Consider the following 21,755-nt stretch of genomic DNA (forward strand, 5'->3'; position numbering starts at 1 on the left):
TTATATGTTAAGTGTTTGAACACTGAAATACAAAGGGGTGTATAAGGAGGGAAACTTCTTGGTGTGATACCTTTTTTTGATGGTGTAATTTAGTATTTAAGGTGAGATGAAAATCAACTCCAGTCAGTTTATATTTATTATAACCAGCTTATAGATCTACTGAGACAGGTACTTCTGGTCCCATCACAAGAAGCCTCAAAAGCTGAAACAGTGATATATTTTTTGACCATTTGTACATCTGTTTTTTTCTTCCTTAGGAGCATGAATCTGAAGGTGGGAGAACCCCACTCATGAAGGCTGCACGAGCTGGTCATTTATGCACTGTGCAATTCCTTATTAGCAAAGGTAAAATACTACTTTTAATAACTGTTTAAAAAACTTAAAATGCCACTTTACAATGCTTGCATGTTTGTGATCCATGTTCAGAATTGTTCTGGTTAAGTGTACAAGGGCATTTGTCAAACCCTTAAGGGTTTTTTGAATTTCATGTAGTTCATGATAAAATGAATCACAAAATATTTTGCTAGTTACTGTTCCTACTCTGTTGTATAAATTAATAGAGAGATTTGAAGCACAGTAAATATTTTAGTTTCTTTAAAAAATCACTCCCTCCTTCAGAAAAAATACAGCAAATAGAACCTGAAACAGTAGCAATTGCACCACATAGTGATGCTGTTCAAAGCTTAGAATGAACATTTGGAAGTTGTGCTCCCTTTCTCTTACCACTTCCAAGCCCACTGTTACTGTTTTAGCTGCCTTGTCTTCCCAAGGTGAGGAGGAGGAGGGTGTGTAGAAGCCAATCAGTTATTCAAAATCCCTTGCTTTAGAAGTGTGTAAGAAATAATAAGATTAGAAGAGTAAAGTTTATTCCGCAAAATACAGTATTTGTCGAAACTTTCTTTTGGACAGAATTTCCTCGTGTCTAATTCCAAGATCATCTCTTTGCAGGTGCCAACGTGAACAGGGCTACAGCCAACAATGATCACACAGTGGTGTCCCTGGCCTGTGCTGGAGGTCACCTGGCCGTGGTCGAGCTCCTCCTGGCTCACGGGGCAGATCCTACTCACCGGCTCAAGGTATCCCCTTACAGCTCTCCCTTACCACAGCTGCTGAAAGAACCACAGAACTCAATTAATGGAGTAGTAAATTTGCACATTTAAACCATAGAATCATGTCTCACGTGCTACACCAGGGAGCAAAACTCATCTTCTGGCTTTTTGTTTCCAAACTCTCACTTCAGGATGGCTCAACGATGCTCATCGAAGCCGCCAAGGGAGGACACACAAATGTGGTTTCTTACTTGCTGGATTACCCCAACAACGTGTTGTCAGTTCCTGCAGCAGACTTGTCCCAGCTCACACCTCCATCTCAGGATCAGTCTCAGGTAAGGCATGAGGGGTTTCCTTAAAATAGCACCATCAATGCTGCAAATGGGCACTTCCTTAGTAGTTAATTTAGGTGTAAACATAGACAGTAAAAGGCATTTTTAAAAGTCTGCATGCAGGACAATGACAGAGAGAGTTGGTGTGACCTGCAGGGACCTGAAGAACACATGAACTTTGTTCCCTTTTCTGCTTCTTGGACAGGATAGTCCCAAACCTAGAATCTCAAAAGAATAGTATTTTTTGTCTGTGTATGCTCAGTATTTTGTTTCAACAATTCCAAGCCCTTGTGACAGCACCCCTCAAATGGTGTTGCTGATTTTGTTTGTTATATGAAAGAAATCTTTAATGTAAATTCAGAGTTCTTCAGGGAGAGGTAGCTTTTTGGTGGAGTTAGTTGAATAAAAGCCTGGAGGAGTTTGGGATTTCATGCAGAGTAACACAGTTAACTTTGCCATATTATCCCCAATAAAATAGCTCGGGGCAGGTCATACCAAGAGGTAGCTTAGCATGCACAGTGGTGTGTGCTGTAGATCTGTATCTTTGCATTAACACTGCCCAAGGTCTGGTCCATCAGCAGGTGTTTTAGCTGAGTGTGTGTCTGTGCCTTTGTTTGAAGGTTCCCCGTGTCCCGGTGCATACGCTCGCTATGGTTGTACCTCCCCAGGAGCCTGACAGAACCCCTCAAGAGAACTCCCCACCTCTCTTGGGAGTGGTGAAAGGTCAGTATGTAGCCTCTCAGAGAATATATGTGGTTTGGAAACTGGTAGACTGGGGACCATTTTATTAGAGCTTATGCATAGTGTAGCCCCCATCAGTTCTTGAACACCTCTAATGAAGTATAACTTAAAACTATTTTTCATAGTGCATAGTTTTTGCTTATCTTCCTGCATTCTACAGCATAGCAACCCTGGTTATTCTAATCTTATTATGCTCATTCTAATTTATTAGAATTATGCTTATTCTAATTTTTTGGAAGAAAATGCTTGTGGTAACTGCCATAGTGCAGACTGATAAAAAAAAAGTTCATAAACTCTAGGTGTGGTGTTAACTTTTGAATATTGTGCATTGGTCATCTAGAATAGTTACAGCTGTTATCCATGAACTTCATATATCAACCTTTTTCTGTTTCTACAGTAGCAGTGCAAACATGTTGGCACTGTAAAATGCCAATGCAGATCTACTTTACAGGAGAGTTTTTGTTGTATGTTAATAATAGTTCTCTTGTAAGTAATCATAATATCAGGGGGTTTGCTTTGAACATGGTTGAACTGACTGGTTAAAACTACTTGCAGTCATTAAATGGCATTCAGGAAGTTTGTTTCCAGCTGTAACAAATTCGGTAACAAATTCTTCACATGTGCTCAGTCAGCTCAGAAAGAGAAGCAGATTCTGAAGTGCAAAGTTACAAACTGCAGCTCCTAATGATCTACAGTTTTGGATGGGGATCTTAAATACTACAGTATCCAAAGCTCTGTTAGCTAGATCTGCTTAATTCCTTTGTTTGAGGAAGCACTGAGCACTTCCAGGACAAACAAACAAACAAAGAAAAACCCCTTAGAGGCACAAATGAATAAAGAAAAGCATCATGTACCTGCTGGTGTCTGAGTGTGCAGCTGTGCCCCTCTCCATGCCTTGTGTGTGACCTCTCAGATGCACTTTGTCTCATTTCCTAGGAGGTACAACAATTTTGGATTTCATAAAAATGAGAGTACCAAACAAATGAAAAGAATATACATCTTGTGGCTCAAATAAACCTGCAGAAAGCTAAATCCAGCACATGAGCCCTTCCAGTTCAATACCTGTTAGCACTACAGAGTGGGAGTGTTCTGGGAGCAGGTTTTGTGGTGCTTGGGAGTCACTGAGGGATTAGTTGATGCCAAGTCAGAAGACTGAAGTTAAAAGCTTAAATTTTGCTGTTATTTAATCAAATTACGAAAAGCAAACAGCTGACTGCAGTTTAGGAAACAGCTCTCGTTGCAAACATCTTATTGCCAATGTCAGCACATCCTTAGGTGTGTTTTTTTGCAGTTCTGTGGTGTTGGGACTGGCACAGAGAGACCTCATTGTTTGCAGTGGTGGTTCAGGACATGCTTCATGCATGTCAGCAAAACTCATCTGTGCTGCATTTCGGGAGATGCAGCAATCCCAAACGTGTCAGCATTCCCAAAAACTGTGTGCAGAGCTCTGGTGTACCTCAGGTCTTTATGGGGAAATGGTGTTTTTGTGCTCCACACTGTGTGCTCACTGCAGGGCAGAGGCAGTGCTGTGCTGAGCTGCCATTTGTGACCTGTTACCCACACGTGGCTTCAATCCAGCAGACTGCAGCACTAAACTTCTTGGGAGGCAAGAGGCAAAGTTGAGGTGTGTTCATTATTTCCAGGGTGGGGGGAGCAGTCAAGTTCCTGCATAATAAAATACTTTACCCTGGAGAAGACATTGCTTGCCTTCAGTTGGGAGTAGCCCCTGAGTTTTTGTATAAATTATGAACTACTGGGAGTCAGGGGACCTGCACTTTGCCTTCTCAGCCTCAGCACAGTAAGATTTATTTTTTAGGGACCTGTGTGAGTTTTGCAAGAAATACAATAGTGACATCTTGTTTTATGAAGAGGTCTTGGCAAGTCAGATGTAAAACTTGAACACATTTAAGTGTCATTGTTACAAGTCAGATATGACATGAGGTTTTCCAAAAGAAATTGGTGGTCTGATTTTGAATTATAGTATTATTCTTCAGTAAAGCAAGAAGGCATATGGGCTCATTACCATTTGAATAATTATTTTGGCAGAGGATTTAATATCAGTGTTTAGCAACTGAAAAAAAGAAACACTTCAGAGCTGATAATGGATCCAGAGAGGCTTAGATAAAGGTTGCAGGCCAAGATAGTACTTTGGAATGAACTGAAGAAAAAACCAGGTGAAAGAAAAAGCAGTTCATGGGACTGACCAGACCTCAACTCCTACATGCTTGGGAAGGACTGGTTTTAGTACACTTTATTTATCATGTGTCTGTTGTGTCCATGTAAAATGAAATCCCAGTGCAGTTCAGCTCTCTGTGCTTCCATGGGGAGAGGCAGGACATCCCTTCCTTGGCAGGTTGTACCTGCTGCTGCCCTTGTGGATTGCTCAGCAGGAATTGTGATGCAGCAGCTCAGCACAAAAAGGTTTTTGGGTAGAAAACCCAAAGTGTGCTGTGTGTGCAGGCCTGAGGGTCTGTCCTGTGTGACCCCGTGAGGGCTGTGCTGCAGCTCCACCTGCACCTGCTTTTGACTAATGTAAGGTGGTTTTCAACACATCAGAATTTAAAGCAGTCTATTTTTGGACACTGAGATATCAGTGGGTTTGTAAGCTTTTCCCCACATTTGTTTTAGATCATAGTTATTCTGGAATTGTGCTTACAAATTAACTAACTGGCCTTGCCTGAGTGCTTACAACCTGCCAACATGCTGTCATTAGACTTTTCCACTGTTGTGGGCAGTAACTTGCAGCGTTTTTTGTTTGGGGTGCAGGGTTTTTTTAGAATTCCACAAGACCAAATAGGCTTGTTCAAGTGAAAGTTGCCCACATCTGCCTTTAATCCCTGTGAAGGAGGCCACAGTTCCCTTAAAGTCAAGTAGTACTTTTGAAATCTGTAGGCTTTCTAAGTTAGTCTCTCAATATATGGTATTCCCTGGATCCCTGTGCTAATTCTAACAGTCTGATGGTGTGGAGAAAGAAAAGAAAGACCATCTCTGTGTAACTTCAACAGCTACAAATTCAATTAATATTTTTTACTCCAATATCTGACTTTTATGCCTAATACTGAGTTGCATATCTTGGCAGAGATACATTGTGTGATTTTAATGAAATATAGGCCAGGTTAACAGTCAAACTAGGAAATTATATGGCTTTCATTGAGGTGAAAGCATTAGTAAGGCAAGCTGGTATTCCTGCTTTTCCATTCTGACTTCTTCCAGACTTCTCAACTGCACAGTCCAGCTGCCTGCTCGTTGTTTCATGTGCTTCAACATCTGATCAACTCTTGCCACTTCCTCCTGGAAATCTCCTGCCTGGGTCAGCAGCTGGCTCAGGAGTCTGGGATGAGTTCCCAAGGGAGATTTCACTGTCTGTGCCTCCTGGCTTTCAAACTTTACTAACACTTTCTTTGTAAACTTAAAGACTTCTACTGCTCTTCTCTGTGAATCCTCAGCAGTGCAGGCAGGTGATTTAACACCAGGGCATGTGTAGGTCCCCAGGAGCACAAGTGTGGAACAATCTTTTCATGGAATTCTGCTCCTTTGAAGCTTCAGTCACCTCCTTGCCACTGACTAATTCAGTTACATCTTAGCAATTTTCCAGTTAGATACCATGAAGCCACCAGAGGAAACTTGGCAAGAAGACTAAGATTGGAAAGTAGCTCAAATTTTTGAATGGCTGAAAATTGAGTTCAGTTTGGCTTGGATTTATCCATTTAGCTATTGCCTGTTGGATGGCATTGCAACTGTTCCCTGCAATTTTCCATAGAAACAGCTGCAGAAGTGACAGAGACTGGCAAAATTACTCCGTGGCTCCAGGAGGAACATAGTGAAAATACAAACTCATCTCAGCATTCAGCCTTCCACCACTTGTCCTCTTCTTTATAAAGAATTCAATATGTATTAAAAACCATGTAACAGATGAATTTACTTGGGAAAAGTAGGCTTTTTTTTTGCCAAATTGGCCAGATTATATAATATTGTACTTTGCATTTGTATGTATGTGGAGTTACTGATTGTTTCTCCAGGTTCTTAGAGCTGAATTTCTGACTGATGTGAATTTACAGTTAAACACAGTATTTGCATGAAAATTCAATATTGAGTTCATCTTACTCCTGTTAATGAGGCTGGTGAATTTTCATTGCAGACTGCAAATTGAACTGTCAACTTCTGAGTGAAATCAGATTTTAAAAAGAAAAAAACCTAAAGAACAGTGGACAAGCAATGCTGTTAACAGTGCACAAAGATGACATGGTGATTCATACAGATTTATGTAACAGGGTCTCCAGCTGAATGGACAGATGTGTATCACACAGCTGACTTTTTTCTTACTGTTTTGTTTGGGTTTTTTTTATGCTGGGAAAATCTTTTGGACTTTAACTGTTTGGATTTGGATCCACTTTTTTGTCATTTAACAACTTCAGAAACTTAAGGAACCATCAAGTCTCAGAATGTCACTTCATAAAATGTAAAATATAACAAAACTGAAAGGGCATATAAATTAGTTCCATCTTGGGAGAAGTGACATTCTGTGGATTATAAGTCAGGGCTAGAAGAGCAAGTTCTATGAGAATCATAACCACTCAGGAAGAAATAGGGTGTCAGACTTGTTTATAGGCAGCAACACTATAAAGAGTGAATGTGTTCTATTTCAATTAGAAGAGTTCAGTTGCTTGGGAGAGCCACCCTGAGGAGTACAAAACTGAAGGGTATTTTTCCCAAACTCCTGCTCACAATGTTTAGGGCCTTTAAATGTTGTTTGCAGCCAGAGGCATTAAAACCTGGTCGTGGTGTCCTCCCTGCATGTTCCTGGCTGCTCCAGAGACCAGGAATGATGCCTGGGAGAGGCTCAACAGGCTGTTCCAACTCAAGTCTGTGGGAGATGATCTGCAGTGTATGGGAGAAGTACAGGAGATTGCCTTAGGAAACACCTATCTTTTCCTGGAGGGAGTGGACAAGGGAGAATGGGATGGGCAGCTGTGTTTGGGCAGAGTAGATCTTACCCTGAGTCATGTATGTTGGTCAGAAACGTGGCTGAAGACATGTGCATGCTCTGCAGGGATCATGGTGAGGTTTAGCTGGGCAGGGTTGGACCAGAACCTGTGGGAATATGGAAATACTGTTCACAAAATAATTTGGGAAACGGTCCTTTCCTTCCTCTGGGGCTTTCCTGGCATGGCCAGAACCACTCTGGGTTTTCTGACAGCTGAACAATTCTGTGTCCTGTAATCCTGGTACCTGGGGGCAGGTGATATCTGTGTAGCAACATGTGGATTTCAGTGATCTTCAATCTAAACAACTTGTTTTCATACTAAACAAAAAGTCTTTTAAAAGTTTCCAAAACAGTTGCTTTAGCCAGATTGGCTTCTTAATGTTGCTAGGTGTGATTTTATGGTAGGTTGTTGTGTGACTGATGCTTCCCCCAAAAGACAGAGGTATAAAATAAATTTTAGAAACAGGTTGAAGTGATTATTATCTGACCTGTGATTGGATTCTTAAGTCCTACTGCACTTATGTATTTCAGAAGTGAAAGTATAAAGTGGCTTGTTCATAACTGCATACTGAAATGGGCACAGTAGTTGTCACAATATTGTAATATAGGAGAGATTTGGATAAACCAGGAAATTGCTCCTTCCAGGACTATAATATTCTATCCCAGTGTTTGCATATTCAGAGCTACCAATAATATCTTCTCCACCTCTGGTCTGACCTGTCTGTCCAGGTGGACATGTCAGGTTTAGCAGATCTTTCTTCCTACCCCTCGTCCTCTTCCAGTCTCCCCTCAGTTACAGGTTGCAGCTGTTTTCTGGCCTGGAAAGGGTGACCTGGAACCTGAAAAGTGGCCCTGCTAACAATTAGAAGCTGATTAAAGTAAATTTCCTTGCCTCTCCTGGAACTTGAGAGCCCAGCTCTTCACTTGCTGGTGTCCTAGTGCCTGTTTTCCAAAACTCTCCCATCTTTCCCTGCTGGTTCCCAGTCAGAACTGTGTCTGGGATGTGCTGCCTGCTGGGAGCCCAGCCCTGGCTCCTCTGCCCAACCCAGCTCTCAAGGTGGGGTTGTGTTTCTGCTCTTTGCTTTCCCTTGTGCTCCTAGAAAAGCTTTCCCGTGCCAGGCTTGTTTTCTCCCCAAGTCAGACTTAACTGAGGGGGACAACATCAGTACTTGATTCTGGGGAGCTCTTTGAACTGCAGCTCTTCTTTCCTACAGAGTAATGAAAGCTGTCCAGACCTGCCAGGTTGTGGGAATGCCTTGTGTTAGGATGGGAATGACAGACACAGGAATCTTAGGGATGACACTGAACAGAGCGGGGCAGAGGGTTCCCATCTCAGCTGCGGTGGGAATTTGCAGTTTGGTCACTATAATGTTTCTGCTACTTCAGCAGTGGAGCAGCTTAGTTTCAAAACAAAGATACAGACAAGCCTTTCAGAGATTTTTTTTTTTTTTGTGAGTGCAAATACATATTTCAAGAGTGGTCTCAAAAACTTATAAGTTACACTGGTTAAAATGGAGAGATAACTCTGTAAACTCTGAGTGCAGGACAAAGCCAAACAGCCCTGGGTTACAGCAGCCAGCACAGAGCAAGGGATTGCTGGACTTCACCCAAATTCCTTATCTTCTGCTGAGAAATGGTCTGGGGACTCATTTATGCTTCAGAGACAAAATAATAGTAGTGGTGGGGAGAGGTGCTCAGCTGGAACTACTGACCTGCCCAGAGTGTGGAGCTGGAGAAGGAGCATCCTGAAGGGTCTCCAGTGGCTGTGGGATGTTGGGCTGTTACCTGGGGTTAGTAAGGTTCTTGTTTTTCCCATTAAAATTAGATACAGTTTGCTTTCACTCCAGCAAGTCTGGTGAAGGTATTCAGCACAGAGTTGGTTCAATTCTATTTCTGTAAGAGAAAAACCTCACCTTTGTTTGTTTTTAGAATTAGTTCCTCCAAAACAGGTTCATTTTAGAGTGAGGTGTGTGTGACTCCTGTTTTGACAGCAATGCAAGATGAAGTCATTTGTGAATTAGTGTTTTGGTGAAGGATGGTCTAGAGAGAAATAAAACTGTGTTTTAGGAAACTTAATCCTTCCAGAGCTGGTAACTTATCTGGGACCTTGTTCTTGCATCCAGACTTTGACTTAACTGTGTGATGTTTAGGTAACTTTATTAAACCCTGTCTCAAACTGTACATATTTTAGTTCCCTTGTAATGATTAATTGTATGAGTCTGCTTTGTAAACCTTCAAATTTTCTTCCTTTTTTTTCTGAGGCTTCAAATATTGCTGCTTGGGTATAACAAATGAGTTTTAGTGCAGGGAATTATTTGATCAGGCTAAAACCTTCCAGATTTTTAATTAAAGTTTCTGACACCAAAGTCATAATTGAGATTTTAACAGATAATAGGTTGCTTTTAGCAAGATGTGAGTGGAGTTTCCCAAATGTGGCTTTCAGGAAAGCAACCATGAGTTTCCTTGAGGACAGTCAGCACTTGGGGCAGTGCTGCCCTGGCTTGGTGGGCCTTGGTGAAGGTTAGTTTTAAGGCCTCAATAGCGAATTGTTAATAGAATTGTTCAGAATAGAATAGAATTGTTCATTTGTTACTGGAGGGGGAGGTGAGCAAGCTGTTGTTAGTTTTGTCTCAGAACTTTAAAAAAGGTGCTAAAATTTCACAATCCATTTTTATGCACTAAGTTTGCAGTGGCAGATTCTGTCTGGAATGTAAAGGTGAATGTAAAGGTAATGTAAAGGTGTTTGGAGAAATCCCAGTTCCAAGTGCTGATCTTATTGTCAGGTTAGTCTGCTCTCAACTATAGATTTGTAAACTTGCTGTTGGAAGTCAGCCTCTGGAAAATACTCTCAGTTTAATTGCTCTGCACACACAGAAGAACTTTGGGAACTCAGTAAATTATGTAAATTGCCTTGCTCTTCCTGCTGATTTCCCTTCCCAAGTGCATTGTCATGTATGTCAGAAACTGTAGAGGCTCCTTATTCCTTAAGATTAAAATAGCTGTTCAAAGGGCCATGAGGATCAATATTGAAAATTCCAGCTATATTCTTTGTCCTCTCTTGTCTTAACATGGAGTGTAGGGTTTGCCTTTCTGTGCTTTGCCAGATGTGCAGTGTTAGTTGTAAAGATTTTTTAAATTTTTTTTTTTTAATTTTCTTTTTTTTTTGGTGGGTGAGAGGGGAGGTTTGGGGTATCTTCAGCATGGCATTTTTTCAAACATTTTTCATGTGCTTAGGTGCATCCAAGCAGAAGTCAAGTTCCCTGCAGGTAGCAGATAAGGACCTACTGCCACCTTTTCACCCATACCAGCCTTTGGAATGCATAGTAGAAGAGACTGAAGGCAAGCTGAATGAACTTGGACAGAGAATTAGTGCTATTGAAAAAGCACAACTTAAATCATTGGAATTAATTCAAGGTGAACCTTTAAATAAAGATAAGATTGAAGAACTTAAAAAGAACAGAGAAGAACAAGTACAGAAGAAGAAGAAAATATTGAAGGAGCTGCAGAAGGTGGAAAGGCAGTTGCAGATGAAAACCCAGCAGCAGTTTACCAAAGAATATTTGGAGACCAAAGGTCAGACAGACACACCACCTGCCCTGCAGCAGCAGTGCTCACTTACAGGGGTCTTCCCAGAAGTGGAAGCCGATAAGGGTCTACCAGAGGATAACTTTTCAGGGTTACCTCAGGTTGACACAATCTTGTCTAAAGATGACGAGCAACACCAGTCTCCACCACCTGCTGAACAAATAGAGTTTGTCCCCATCCAGCCTTTGCCAGCACCGCAATGTAATTTTTCTGGTAACTTAGGTTATAATGGGACAGAGTCTCTTGAACTTCAGAAAGCATTAGGGAATCAGCAGAATGTAGGACAGCAGCAGCAGATTGCTGGGCAGGGGCTCTTAGTTCAAGAACCAGACGGATTAATGGTTGCCACTCCAGCACAGACGCTTACCGACACTCTTGATGACCTAATAGCAGGTGGGTTAAGAAATATACCTATTTTTGCATTAATTTGTGTGCTCAGTTTCCCTCTCTCTCCTTCCCTCCAAATACGTCTTGGGGTTTTCCAGTTTGGGAATACTTGCTTGAGAATGAAGTTCCTGATTAGTGCTATTAATCCTAACAGTGACTTCCAATTCTAACATGAGACTTTTAAATACCTTTTTTTTTTTTTTTCTCCAAAGTGCAAAACTTCCTGTACTGGACACCTGTTTTAGCCCCTTTGGCCTCATCTTTTTCTGTGCTTCTTTAAAAAACCTCGTCATTAGTAGTGCCCATTAGGAAACCAGAAAGCATGGCAGATTTGTATCTTCTGTAGAATTTTCTGTGCAGGCTTATACCTCAGTGACTTTCTTCCATGTGATAGCCATCTCTAGAAAAAAAACAAATTGCTGTCACTTGTAAGGACAAATGTGTCCCTCTCCTTGCTGCTGGAGCTTAAACACAGCCTGGGATCCACGCACAAGTGCTCCGTTCTGTGATGGCTTATGTTTGCAGAGTCCCCCCTAAAGCCTGGTTGTATGGGAATATCTGCTGGTTAGATGTTCCACATGGCAAAAACGTGTCCTGTTAGCTGGAGGAAAAGCAAAAACCCCAACATCCTTCCAAGTGTTGATACAGTGTGAAGAGGAATGAGAGTTCCCACACATCGGGGTGTTTGAGTCCCCTCGTGCAAAAAGAGGGATCACTTTGGGTCACTTCATTTCGTGGATTTGACTAGGATTGAGGTTTGCTGCTGGAGGTATGTAGGATATAGCCAGTGTTGTTTGGTCTGTAGTTTTGCTTTTTTTCTTTTTTAATTCAGTGTTTTTCAACTTTTCTTTGTGCCTTGTGCCTGTGCCCCTGCCCATTCTTTTCCTGTCTGTCTCCCCCTGCCCTTCCCGTTTCATGGTTGGTGCCCTGTCCTCTGAAGTTGATGTCAAGGCTGTAGAAGTGTTGGTGAGATCTGTGGCCAGCCATTCCTGGGAGCCTTTGGAATGGTAATTGCATCAAGCTCATGCAAGTTGAGACCACCTGTGACTTTGCAACCTCCCATGGAACCCACAGGCAGTGGAGGAGTGTGGGGTGCTGGTACCGCTCCCATCTGCTCGCTGGTGTAATTCCAGTAAAGCCTCTTGTTTTGTAGAGCATTGGAGTTAGTTCCCCCTGTTCTGGCATCTGCTCCGTGGTGCTCTTCGGAATAGTCAGCCAACATTAAAACATTCTCAATTTTTATTACTCAAAATTTTAGTACTGGAGTGTGTGAGGAGGAAAATTTGAATGGTTAATGCAAAGCATGATCAGCGAGGTCTTGATCGTCGGAGTAGTTGCAGAGAGTCGAACGTGTGTAGCACGAGGCCCTGGAGTCTGTACCCCCTCGAGGTCAGCAACTTGTGTTACATCCAATGCCCTCACAATGAAAAGTGCTGCAGTGTGAGAACTCTGCTGGGCAAAAAAAAGATTGCAAACAACCAGAAAAACCATCTTAAAAATCATTAAAAACCCCTTGGATAGATATTGGTTCATTTTCTAAACTGGTTACTGTTTTTGCTCAGTAATTAAAGACTTTTTTATGCTAAGAAGTGAGATTTACTGATTTCAAAAGTAACTACAAATAGCACCCTCTTCTGCAACTATTAGAAAGTACATTTACAGAAATGCAACTCAAGGAAACTTCAGCTGGCGAATTACAGAGGCTTCTGCAAAAGTGTGTTGATGTTGCTTCACTGAAATATATTTTCTTCTTGAAATTCCTGACTTTCTTTTACTTTTCTCCCTCCCCAAAAAAAAATTGTTGGGAGATAGATAATTTTCTCACTTTTTAAATCCAGACTGTGTGAAAGTGATCCCCAGGGAAATTATAAATCTGAGATAGAGTAAGATTGTGTCCATGTAAAAACGAACTGTAAACTTCCCTACTCATACTCTGAACTCTTTGATCCGTATTTAAAGTGCACTTTTTTCCACAAACTTGCCAATTAGTCCTTAATTTTTTAAAGAAATTCTGAGCAGTAGAAACTGTTACAGGAACTGATTTTTACGTGTGTGCTACAGATCCAGGTAAAATGGTTCAGGGGCTTGTGCATGGGAAACTTGGATTTTAGGGAGGTTTTGTCCCCTTAATCCCACTGCTGGAACTGCTGTGATGGTGGTGAATGACTCTGGGTTTCAAGAGGTATGAACATTTCTGTTCCTGCTGAGTATTCCAGTTTGGATGGGGGCTGCTTCAGAGGAACAGAAATGCCTTTTCCCTCTGCCCTGGAATAGCTTTTCCTGTTGCTCATACCAGTGGTGATATCCAGAGGAGATGGTGCAAGGCTGGAGACAGGGTGGGATGGCTGGGGGTGTTTAGCCTGGAGAAGAGAAGGATTTGGGGAGACTTTACAGCCCTTTCCAGTGCCTAAAGGGGCTCCAAGAGAGCTGGAGAAAGGCTTTGAACAAGGGCCTGGAGTGACAGGACGGGAGGGGGATGGCTCCACATTGCCAGAGGGCAGGGTTAGAGGGGATATTAGGGAGAAATCCTTCCCTGTGAGGGTGGTGAGGTCTTGGCACAGGTTGCCCAGAGAAGCTGTGGCTGGCCCATCCCGGAGTGATCCTAAGCCAGTTGGACGGGGGCTTGCAGGCAAACCTGCGCTAGTGGAGCGTTGTCCCTTTGCCCATGGCCAGAGGGGTGGAACAAGATGATCTTCAAGGTCCCTTCCAGCCCAAGCCATTCTGTGGTCTTACATTGCAAGAGGCAAATTTTTCCAAGCCCCAGTTGGGACCAGTTGTAAGGGAGAACTTGCATTTCTGTAAAGCCACAAATCTGTATTTTACTGACCAACTTAACTGTGAAAACATCCATTAATGGAGTGTTTATCTTATCATTTCTCTGTGTCTGCTGGCACAGTCTGCTGGCTCTGAGTTGTTGAGGTTGTGGATGTCAAAGTGCAAAGTGGCACCTGCCTGGCAGTGAGTCATGGGCAGATATGTACCTGTGTCCCATCTTTCAAAAAGCTACACAGAGGTACCCAAGTACCTTTTGGAAAGTCAGCTAAAACCTAAAAACAAAGCATCTCTTTCCACTCCAGAACGTTTTGGTTGTAATGGAGTTTTTAGATGTGCTGATGCTAAAATCTTGCACCTAATCCTGTGCTGAAGATGTGACTTACTACAAGCCAAAATCAGGTTTACTAAAGAGACAGAGACATGGTGCAGTGTAGAGTGGGAAAGCAGTAAATTAGTTTGGAACACATCTACCATTTTCATTACTCAGTATTTGGTTTCTTGTAGTCTCTTGTTGGAGCTTCGTTTCAGTTCAAGTTCTTCATTTACTGTAGTAGATTTCTTAGTTGGCAGTATCTGAATTGAGGCTTTTTTTCTGGTTTAGAGTATCAAAGATGAGGAACTTTCTTTTCTCTGTTGCTGGGCTTTGTCTTTAGTTGAAATATTTTTATTTCTCTTTGTTTTACTCAGTTGGTATTTTTAGGCTTCTGTCCCACTTTCCTCCTGTGAGCTCATGTTTCTAAACTGAAATTTCAGGTGTCTTTTGAGAAACTTATTCAGTTTTGAAATTCTGGTTGTAGTCAGTGATACAGAATTATGGTAAGGATTTGGAAGGTGCCATCTGAGTTACTGTGTTTAGGATTGGTGTTTGGAGTAAAACTGGTTACTGGGATAATCTGGAGTGAGAAATGGTGACTCATGAAAGGAGCCGCAGTTACCAACGTGCAAAACCCTCTGTGCAGCAGCAGGTTACTGAGGAGCTGCATGGACAGGCTAAAAGGCTGCTCAGGCATGTAAAAGGATGGTTCTCTTTGTCCTAAAAATCCCAGTTCCTTTGAGGATAGGGGAGGGGAAATCCAAGCCCAGTATTCCTGAATGTCCACGCTCACGGCACGGCAGCAGTTGGGTAGACAGAGTTCAGGCTACAGCTGAAATCTCATCCAGAGCTTTGCTCCAGGTTCTGTAAATGCATCCAGAGTTATATTGTATAAAATACCAAGTTCTTGCTTTCTGTTGCTTTGCTCATGTTTCCTCTGATATTTTATCATAACTTTGGGAAATAGTCATCCATGTCTTTGGAGGCCGGTGTTCAGCTTCACACTGATACAAGGACAGACCCTTGGGAACATTGCAAGCCCTTCACAGCATGTGAGGAAACCTGGATTTTGTTGTGTGTAGGATATCTTTTTTTTTTTAATAAATCTTTTAAATATTGAAGCCTATGGGAACATCTAAAACCTATGTCACAAAACTAGCAATATGTGAAGATCACATTCCAAAAATGAATTTTTTTGAAATTTTTAATCAAAACCTGGTTATCATTGTGTGTTGTCAGTGCCCTTCCTGGTGTGAAGACAAAACACCTCTTCAGTAGGAAGCAATCTGCATGTTGGAAAGTTCTCCCCTTTTCTCCTCAGAGGGCGAAAGCCACCGATTTTAATTTGGTGTAGAGATGCTGCAGGTGCTCATCCACCTCAGTTGGGTCTGTCCCCTCCAACCAGCCTTTCCTTGGAGCCATGGTGGGTTTATCCCCTCCAGCCAACCTTTCCTTGGAGCCATGGTGGGTTTAGCCCCTCCAGCCAGCCTTTCCTTGGAGCCATGGTGGATTTAGCCCCTCCAACCAGCCTTTCCTTGCAGCCATGGGGGGTTTAGCCCCTCCAACCAGCCTTTCCTTGCAGCCATGGGGGGTTTAGCTCCTCCAACCAGCCTTTCCTTGGAGCCATGGTGGGTTTAGCCCCTCCAGTCAGCCTTTCCTTGGAGCCATGGTGGGTTTATCCCCTCCAACCAGCCTTTCCTTGGAGCCATGGTGGGTTTAGCCCCTCCAGTCAGCCTTTCCTTGGAGCCATGGTGGGTTTATCCCCTCCAGCCAGCCTTTCCTTGGAGTCACAGGCAGTGCCAGTGCTGCCCTCACTGCTGAGCTGTGGTTCCACAGCCATTCCACGTTAATGCCACATTGGAACCATTGCTGCAAGGTCATCTTTAAGTTAAAAATCTGTATTTTGCTGTGTAGCTTGGGCTGAGCTAAATCAGCCCCATGAAACTGGAGGCAGAAGTTCTCAGGTGTGTTTTGCTCCACGGGCCCATCTTGCTAATCACGCTGAGGGAATAAAACTCGACAGTGTGAAAGATCCTGCAATTCTGTAAACTTGGCAGTTATAGAGGGGATAATTAAATGGTGGGCATTGTTAGGAATATTTGTTGTTAGATTTTATTTTAATTGGGGTATCAGTGCAGGGTTTATGTGCATTTCTGCTGCCTTTGGTGTTCTCTCTCCCATTTGACATCGTTGTTACTGTGCACGTGAAGTGCTTAACACACACTCACATGTTTTAAGCACATGATGAAAATCTGAAGTATGCAAGAAATACTTGGACATTTTCAGTCATGGTTGTGAAATACAGAGAATTTGTGGAACCTGTGACAACAACACTGAATATTTTACATTAAGGACCCTGAAACTGGCTCCAGTGCACACCTTGCTCTGCATGCACAGCACATGCATGTGGTTTTACATGTATCTGTAGTTACAAGAATCTGAAAACACTGAGCCAGTGTCTTCCCTGAGGAAGGACCAGCTTGATTTCACAAAAGTCCTTAACAGGGTGATTTGGTGTCTTGTATTTTGGAAGGAATAATCTTTAGAAATCCAGTTATTACCGTGCACTTCAGTGCATGGAGCAGGAAGACAATTGTATTACATTAATTAATACCCATTTGCTACTGTAAGTGGTAAATCCCAGATGAAGTGGGAGCTTTTGTACTTGAAACTTGAAACTTTTGCTACAAACCTGGTTTGTTCGTGAAGGTTGTAAAGGGAATTCAGATCCAGTACTTTGTTGTTCAAATGTGGTGACCAAATGTTAATGCTGGCTTTGCTGATGCACAGAGGAGGATGCTTTACTTAAAAAATACAGCTGGAAACTGCCATCTTCCCAAATTTCAGTGACAGCCCTCCCCAAGTTTCCAGAACCCAATGGAAGGGACCCATCTAACTGCTCTAGTCTGTGTTTCCTTTGTCACACATAGGCTGAATTAGAGTATTAGTGGTTGTGTTGGGGATTTTCTAGGACTTTGCCACCTACACTATTTTCCTGTGAGTAATTGCTGGTGTGTAATTTGTCAATGGAATGAGTAAGGTTGAGCTGGGAAAGGTTGGGAAGATTTTCCTCTTAAGTCATACACAGATTTGAGTTCATCCTTCATCTTCATTTAATGCTTGAAACACTTGGACAAAAGCAAAATGCTGCAGCTTATTTCTGACCTGTAGTTGTTAGTGTTTTCCTTCAGCTGCTTCTTCCAGAAGTACTGCAAAATACTCTGTGTGTTTTGGAATAACTAAAGCTCACCGGGTGCTCTGTCTGATGAGGCCACACAATAGAGACATTTGGCAATCCAGCAGTGACAATACTTGTCAAATCCAGCTGCTCTATCAGCAGGAATCACTGTGACTAAAGAGCACATGGAAAGAGTGTGTAGGTGTGTTAGACTTTCCTGGCAGGTAATCCCAGCTGAGCCTTCAGGGATCCAGGCTCTTCTTGGATTCTCATCTGGCTACAGAGGCAGGCAGAGGTCCTGGCCCCATAGTGGATAAGTGCAGGGAGATTTCTCTGCTTGTTCATTTAAAACTAGGTGGAAAAAAATCCAATTCTCAATTATCTATTTTTTTTTAAACTGTTATTTTTTAAAAATAAGATAAAGTTGCATTCCCTGTGTTGCTGAGCTGTGCTGGATCTTCAGGATGACATCTTTTACAGGCTGTGCATCAATCAGAATAAATTTTAGGGAGCACAGTTTTCAGCTTTCTTGTTTTTGTTGACTGCCCCCTCCTGTCTGCTTCCCTTCTGCCTTCCTGGGTTGGTTTAACTCTGAGACATGATTAATAGTGGGAGTTGCTGTCAGTCATCTTGCTCTGAAAAACTTCTCTGGAGGCTGTGTGCACTAACCTTTACATGAAAAATTTTGAAAGTCTAGAATAAGTCTGTATTTCTGAACATTAGGTTGTGTGTTAGTGATGAATCATTTGCCTGTTTAGACTGAGCATATGATTGAACTCTTAACAGTGAAGGTTACAATTCGAAAAGGATAACTAATCACCTTCATAATTCACACTTGTAATGCATACAGACTAATTCATAAAATTGTTTCCTAACTTACCACAGTTTGGAGATGATGCTTACACCGTTTAACTGCTGGAAAGCTGCTTTTTGTTTGTAGGAACACTTAATTTGTTCCCCCCCTGTTACTGTTTTGATATCACACCACTGCAGTTTTACGGGACTTAATATTTTTCGTATAAAGATAGGACATTCCTAAGGGTGGATTAACAACCTGGTGTTACTTTTCAGCTGTGAACAGCAGAGTGCCCAGTGGCTCCACCAGCTCCTCGCACACTACAGAGTCCCCGACGCCCGAGCCCTGCCCGCAGGCACCGAGCAATGTGCCCTCCCAGTCCGTGCTCCCCATGTACCCCTCAGTGGACATCGATGCACACGTGAGTGATGGCAGCTGGGTTGGAGTGGATTTGCTTCCTGAAAGGGGGGAAAAAAAAAATTAATCTAAGTGCTGTTGTAGAATTATTAAAGTTCTCTTTATTTTTAATTTCTGAATTTCTGCTTCTTCCCCCTTTCCCCGTGCAGACTGAGAGTAATCACGACACTGCTCTGACCCTGGCGTGCGCGGGAGGGCACGAGGAACTCGTGTCCGTGCTGATCGCTCGTGGTGCCAACATTGAGCACAGAGACAAGAAAGGTGAGTTAAAACAGTTAGAACAGGAGCACAGTTTGAGCACGAACTGCAGCGTGAAACAGCCAACTTCAAAATGGTATTTGGGATTCGTTGCTTCAGAACGTCACCAGAGCTTGCAAAAAAATGTGTTCTTGCACTTCACGTGCCACACAAAGCCAGTGACACTGCGTGCACTTCTGCCTGCATTTTTGAAAGGATATTCACCTGAGTGGGATCTTAAGCACATTTGTGAAACGTGAGGCACTTTGGGCTTTGTGATTCACTCCCTGCAAAAAATACCTTGGCAAGCCAGGGCTGATGGGGTAACCATCCAACCTTGGCTGACAGAGCTGGAGGGTAACAGCTGTCAGGTTGGGTATCGTTGTTCTCGGTAACAGAGTTCAACAAAATCTCAAATCTTTTAAAACTGAGAGGGTAAAACCATCACACCACACACCTTGGAGCTCACAGTGACCACTGGCAACCAGCAACACAGGCAGGGCAGATGGGGTCACTGCTTGGAGCTTCATTGAATAGGAATTAAGTAGAAAACCATGGCTTCTCCAGAGAGGGGAATTGGTTGGTACTTAATCCAAACTGTCATTGCAAGCACTGTCTAGATTTTTTTTCAGAACCTTTCACTGGAATCACAGCCTTGGAATCAGAGCCCGTGACAGGGGCAAAAGAGGTTTGGGAAAGGCTCTGAGGTTGTGGCCTATGCCAGGAAACCCCCAGTCTGAGGAAGACATACCTGAACAATAGAATTCATTGTGAATTAACCCTTTTGTGCATTTCTGCTGCTTAATAACACTTGTGAGATACTCAAGACTGCTTCTAACACCATGTCACATCACTAGGTTTTACGCCTTTGATTCTGGCTGCAACTGCTGGACATGTTGGTGTCGTGGAAATTCTTCTGGACAAAGGTGGGGATATCGAAGCACAGTCCGAGCGCACAAAGGATACTCCACTTTCCTTGGCATGCTCTGGTGGACGCCAGGAGGTACAGACACGTGGCCTCAAAGGGCTTGAGTTGTTACTTGTGGATAGGTTTTATTTGTACAGAATTGGGGTTCTCCTGTTGATGATAAATCCTCCTTTTTTTCTGGAAGGTTTTTCACCTGTGTTAAGTGTAACTAATTTAAGGCCTTTTTTTCTTCCAAGAAAGGAAGAAGACATTTAAGGCTTTTTTTCTTCCCTCCCTTGCCCTGTCCTAGTTTTGTTAGCTAATGGTTGTGGTCACTTGTGATCACTTGTCTTCAGTCAATGTGTCCTCACAAGGTAAGGACTCCTGTGAGGGCAGCAGGGATGTTTACTGAATAACTTTATTCACTGAACACTTCCCTTATGCATCTTCCTGCTCTCAAAACTGAAACAGCTGGTGCAGGCACACAGGGACAGGAACTGGAATTTTGTGTGGGCAGTATATGTCTTTGGGGCTGATGAGTGCAGATGCAATGCAGGGCACATTGCACCAGGCTTTTAAGGATGTCACATTTTTTTGTGTGTGTTGTTATTGTCCAAATAAGATTTGTTAAATCCTCCCTACTTCAGTCACGTGCATGCTTGCTTAGAAGATGGCATGGAGATAGCCAAGGGTTCCGTGCTAGATTAATTTAAAGATTCAAATAGTTGGACAAAATTGGAAAGTTTCCACTTTACCTTTGAATTGCAGATTTTTACTAGTAAAAGTACTTCTCACAAATAAAAGATGAGATCAGTGTGGCCTGTGAGAGCATTATATATTGAACAACTCAAGTCTTTTATTCTTCCTCTTTATTTTTTTTCCTTATGCCAGTATCTACCTCTTACATTTCTGGCTTAGCAACTTCTGAGGCAGCCTTATTTCTGGCATATTTGGAAATCACCTGGCCTATGTTAGTAATAAAATGAGGTGCACTAAAGTGCAGTATATCACCCAAAATGTTTTCATTTCCCCCAGTTTCTCTTAAGCAGCTTCTGATAGAGGTGTCCTTCCTCATGCTGGTCCCCCTAACATCAGTCACTCTGATTTTTGCCTCATGTTTTTTTGTAAAGCCCATGTAATACAGATGGTCAAACTTGGCTCAAGTTGAATTAAAGTTGTGTGAGTTTCTGAAAGAGGTGCTCAGTGTGAGACATTATGGGAGTGGGATAGATCCCTTGTTTGCAAACTTGGAAGATTCAGAGGAAGAGCTTCACTGTAAAGCCTTGCATTCTTGTGTAGGTGGAACAGTCTTTCTGGCAGACAAGTGCTCAGCTGCTGTGCTCATGGGCTGGGGAGGCTGCACAGAGATAGGGGAAAGTCAAGTAGAAGAGGGTAGAGATATTCCTGTGGAATCTTGTCTATTGACAGGGGAAGCTGGTAGCACACTGGAAAGTTTGAAGTTGTGATAAGCATCCTTTCACTCCCTGGATAACAGCAAAGGCCACGATATGTCTGTTAACACACGTGCTGTTTTTCCAGGTTGTCGATTTGCTGTTGGCCCGGGGAGCAAATAAAGAACACAGGAATGTGTCAGATTACACACCATTAAGCCTTGCTGCATCTGGGGGCTATGTTAATATCATCAAGATTCTTCTCAATGCTGGGGCAGAAATTAATTCCAGGTAAGGTACCATGTCACCAGCTGAGCTCAGCACGGCACAGACACTCCGTGTTGGCTCCATGCTGAGGCACAGGTTGGAATCTCAGGTGCTTTCAGACCTCCCTGCAGCCTTTCTACACTGATGTTATCCTGTATGCTCATGTTATCTTAGTGCTTTTAAATTGCTTTTAGCCACCACAAACTTCATCTGACTTATACCTAAATTTTAAGATAACATAGTTTGCAAACCTATTCTTTCTCTTTCCCTTTTCTACCATTTTGGGATCTGGAAGTCAAACTATTTCCTGTAGAACTGGGTAAAGGAACCAGCCAAAGTGCTCAGGACACCTCTGTGTGTTTGTTTGAAAATACCTTTTGCAGGAAGAAGAACAAA

At 42.6% G+C, this 21,755-nt stretch overlaps 1 protein-coding gene across 1 annotated transcript in view; it reads left to right on the plus strand.

Moving 5' to 3' along the window:
- Positions 1-21,755, plus strand: part of LOC103762933 (ankyrin repeat and KH domain-containing protein 1) — a 60,917-nt gene that overhangs the window by 16,655 nt on the left and 22,507 nt on the right. Inside the window, exons 9-17 of the mRNA XM_029960302.1 lie at positions 258-345; positions 949-1,076; positions 1,241-1,384; positions 2,002-2,104; positions 10,341-11,084; positions 18,416-18,561; positions 18,707-18,818; positions 19,652-19,797; positions 21,241-21,383. Coding sequence (XP_029816162.1) covers positions 258-345; positions 949-1,076; positions 1,241-1,384; positions 2,002-2,104; positions 10,341-11,084; positions 18,416-18,561; positions 18,707-18,818; positions 19,652-19,797; positions 21,241-21,383 — 1,754 coding nt within the window. The remainder of the gene's footprint in view (positions 1-257; positions 346-948; positions 1,077-1,240; positions 1,385-2,001; positions 2,105-10,340; positions 11,085-18,415; positions 18,562-18,706; positions 18,819-19,651; positions 19,798-21,240; positions 21,384-21,755) is intronic.

The sequence above is a fragment of the Manacus vitellinus genome, unplaced genomic scaffold, assembly GCF_001715985.3.
Source record: "Manacus vitellinus isolate BGI_N305 unplaced genomic scaffold, ASM171598v3 scaffold_25_pilon, whole genome shotgun sequence".
Classification (NCBI taxonomy): domain Eukaryota; kingdom Metazoa; phylum Chordata; class Aves; order Passeriformes; family Pipridae; genus Manacus; species Manacus vitellinus.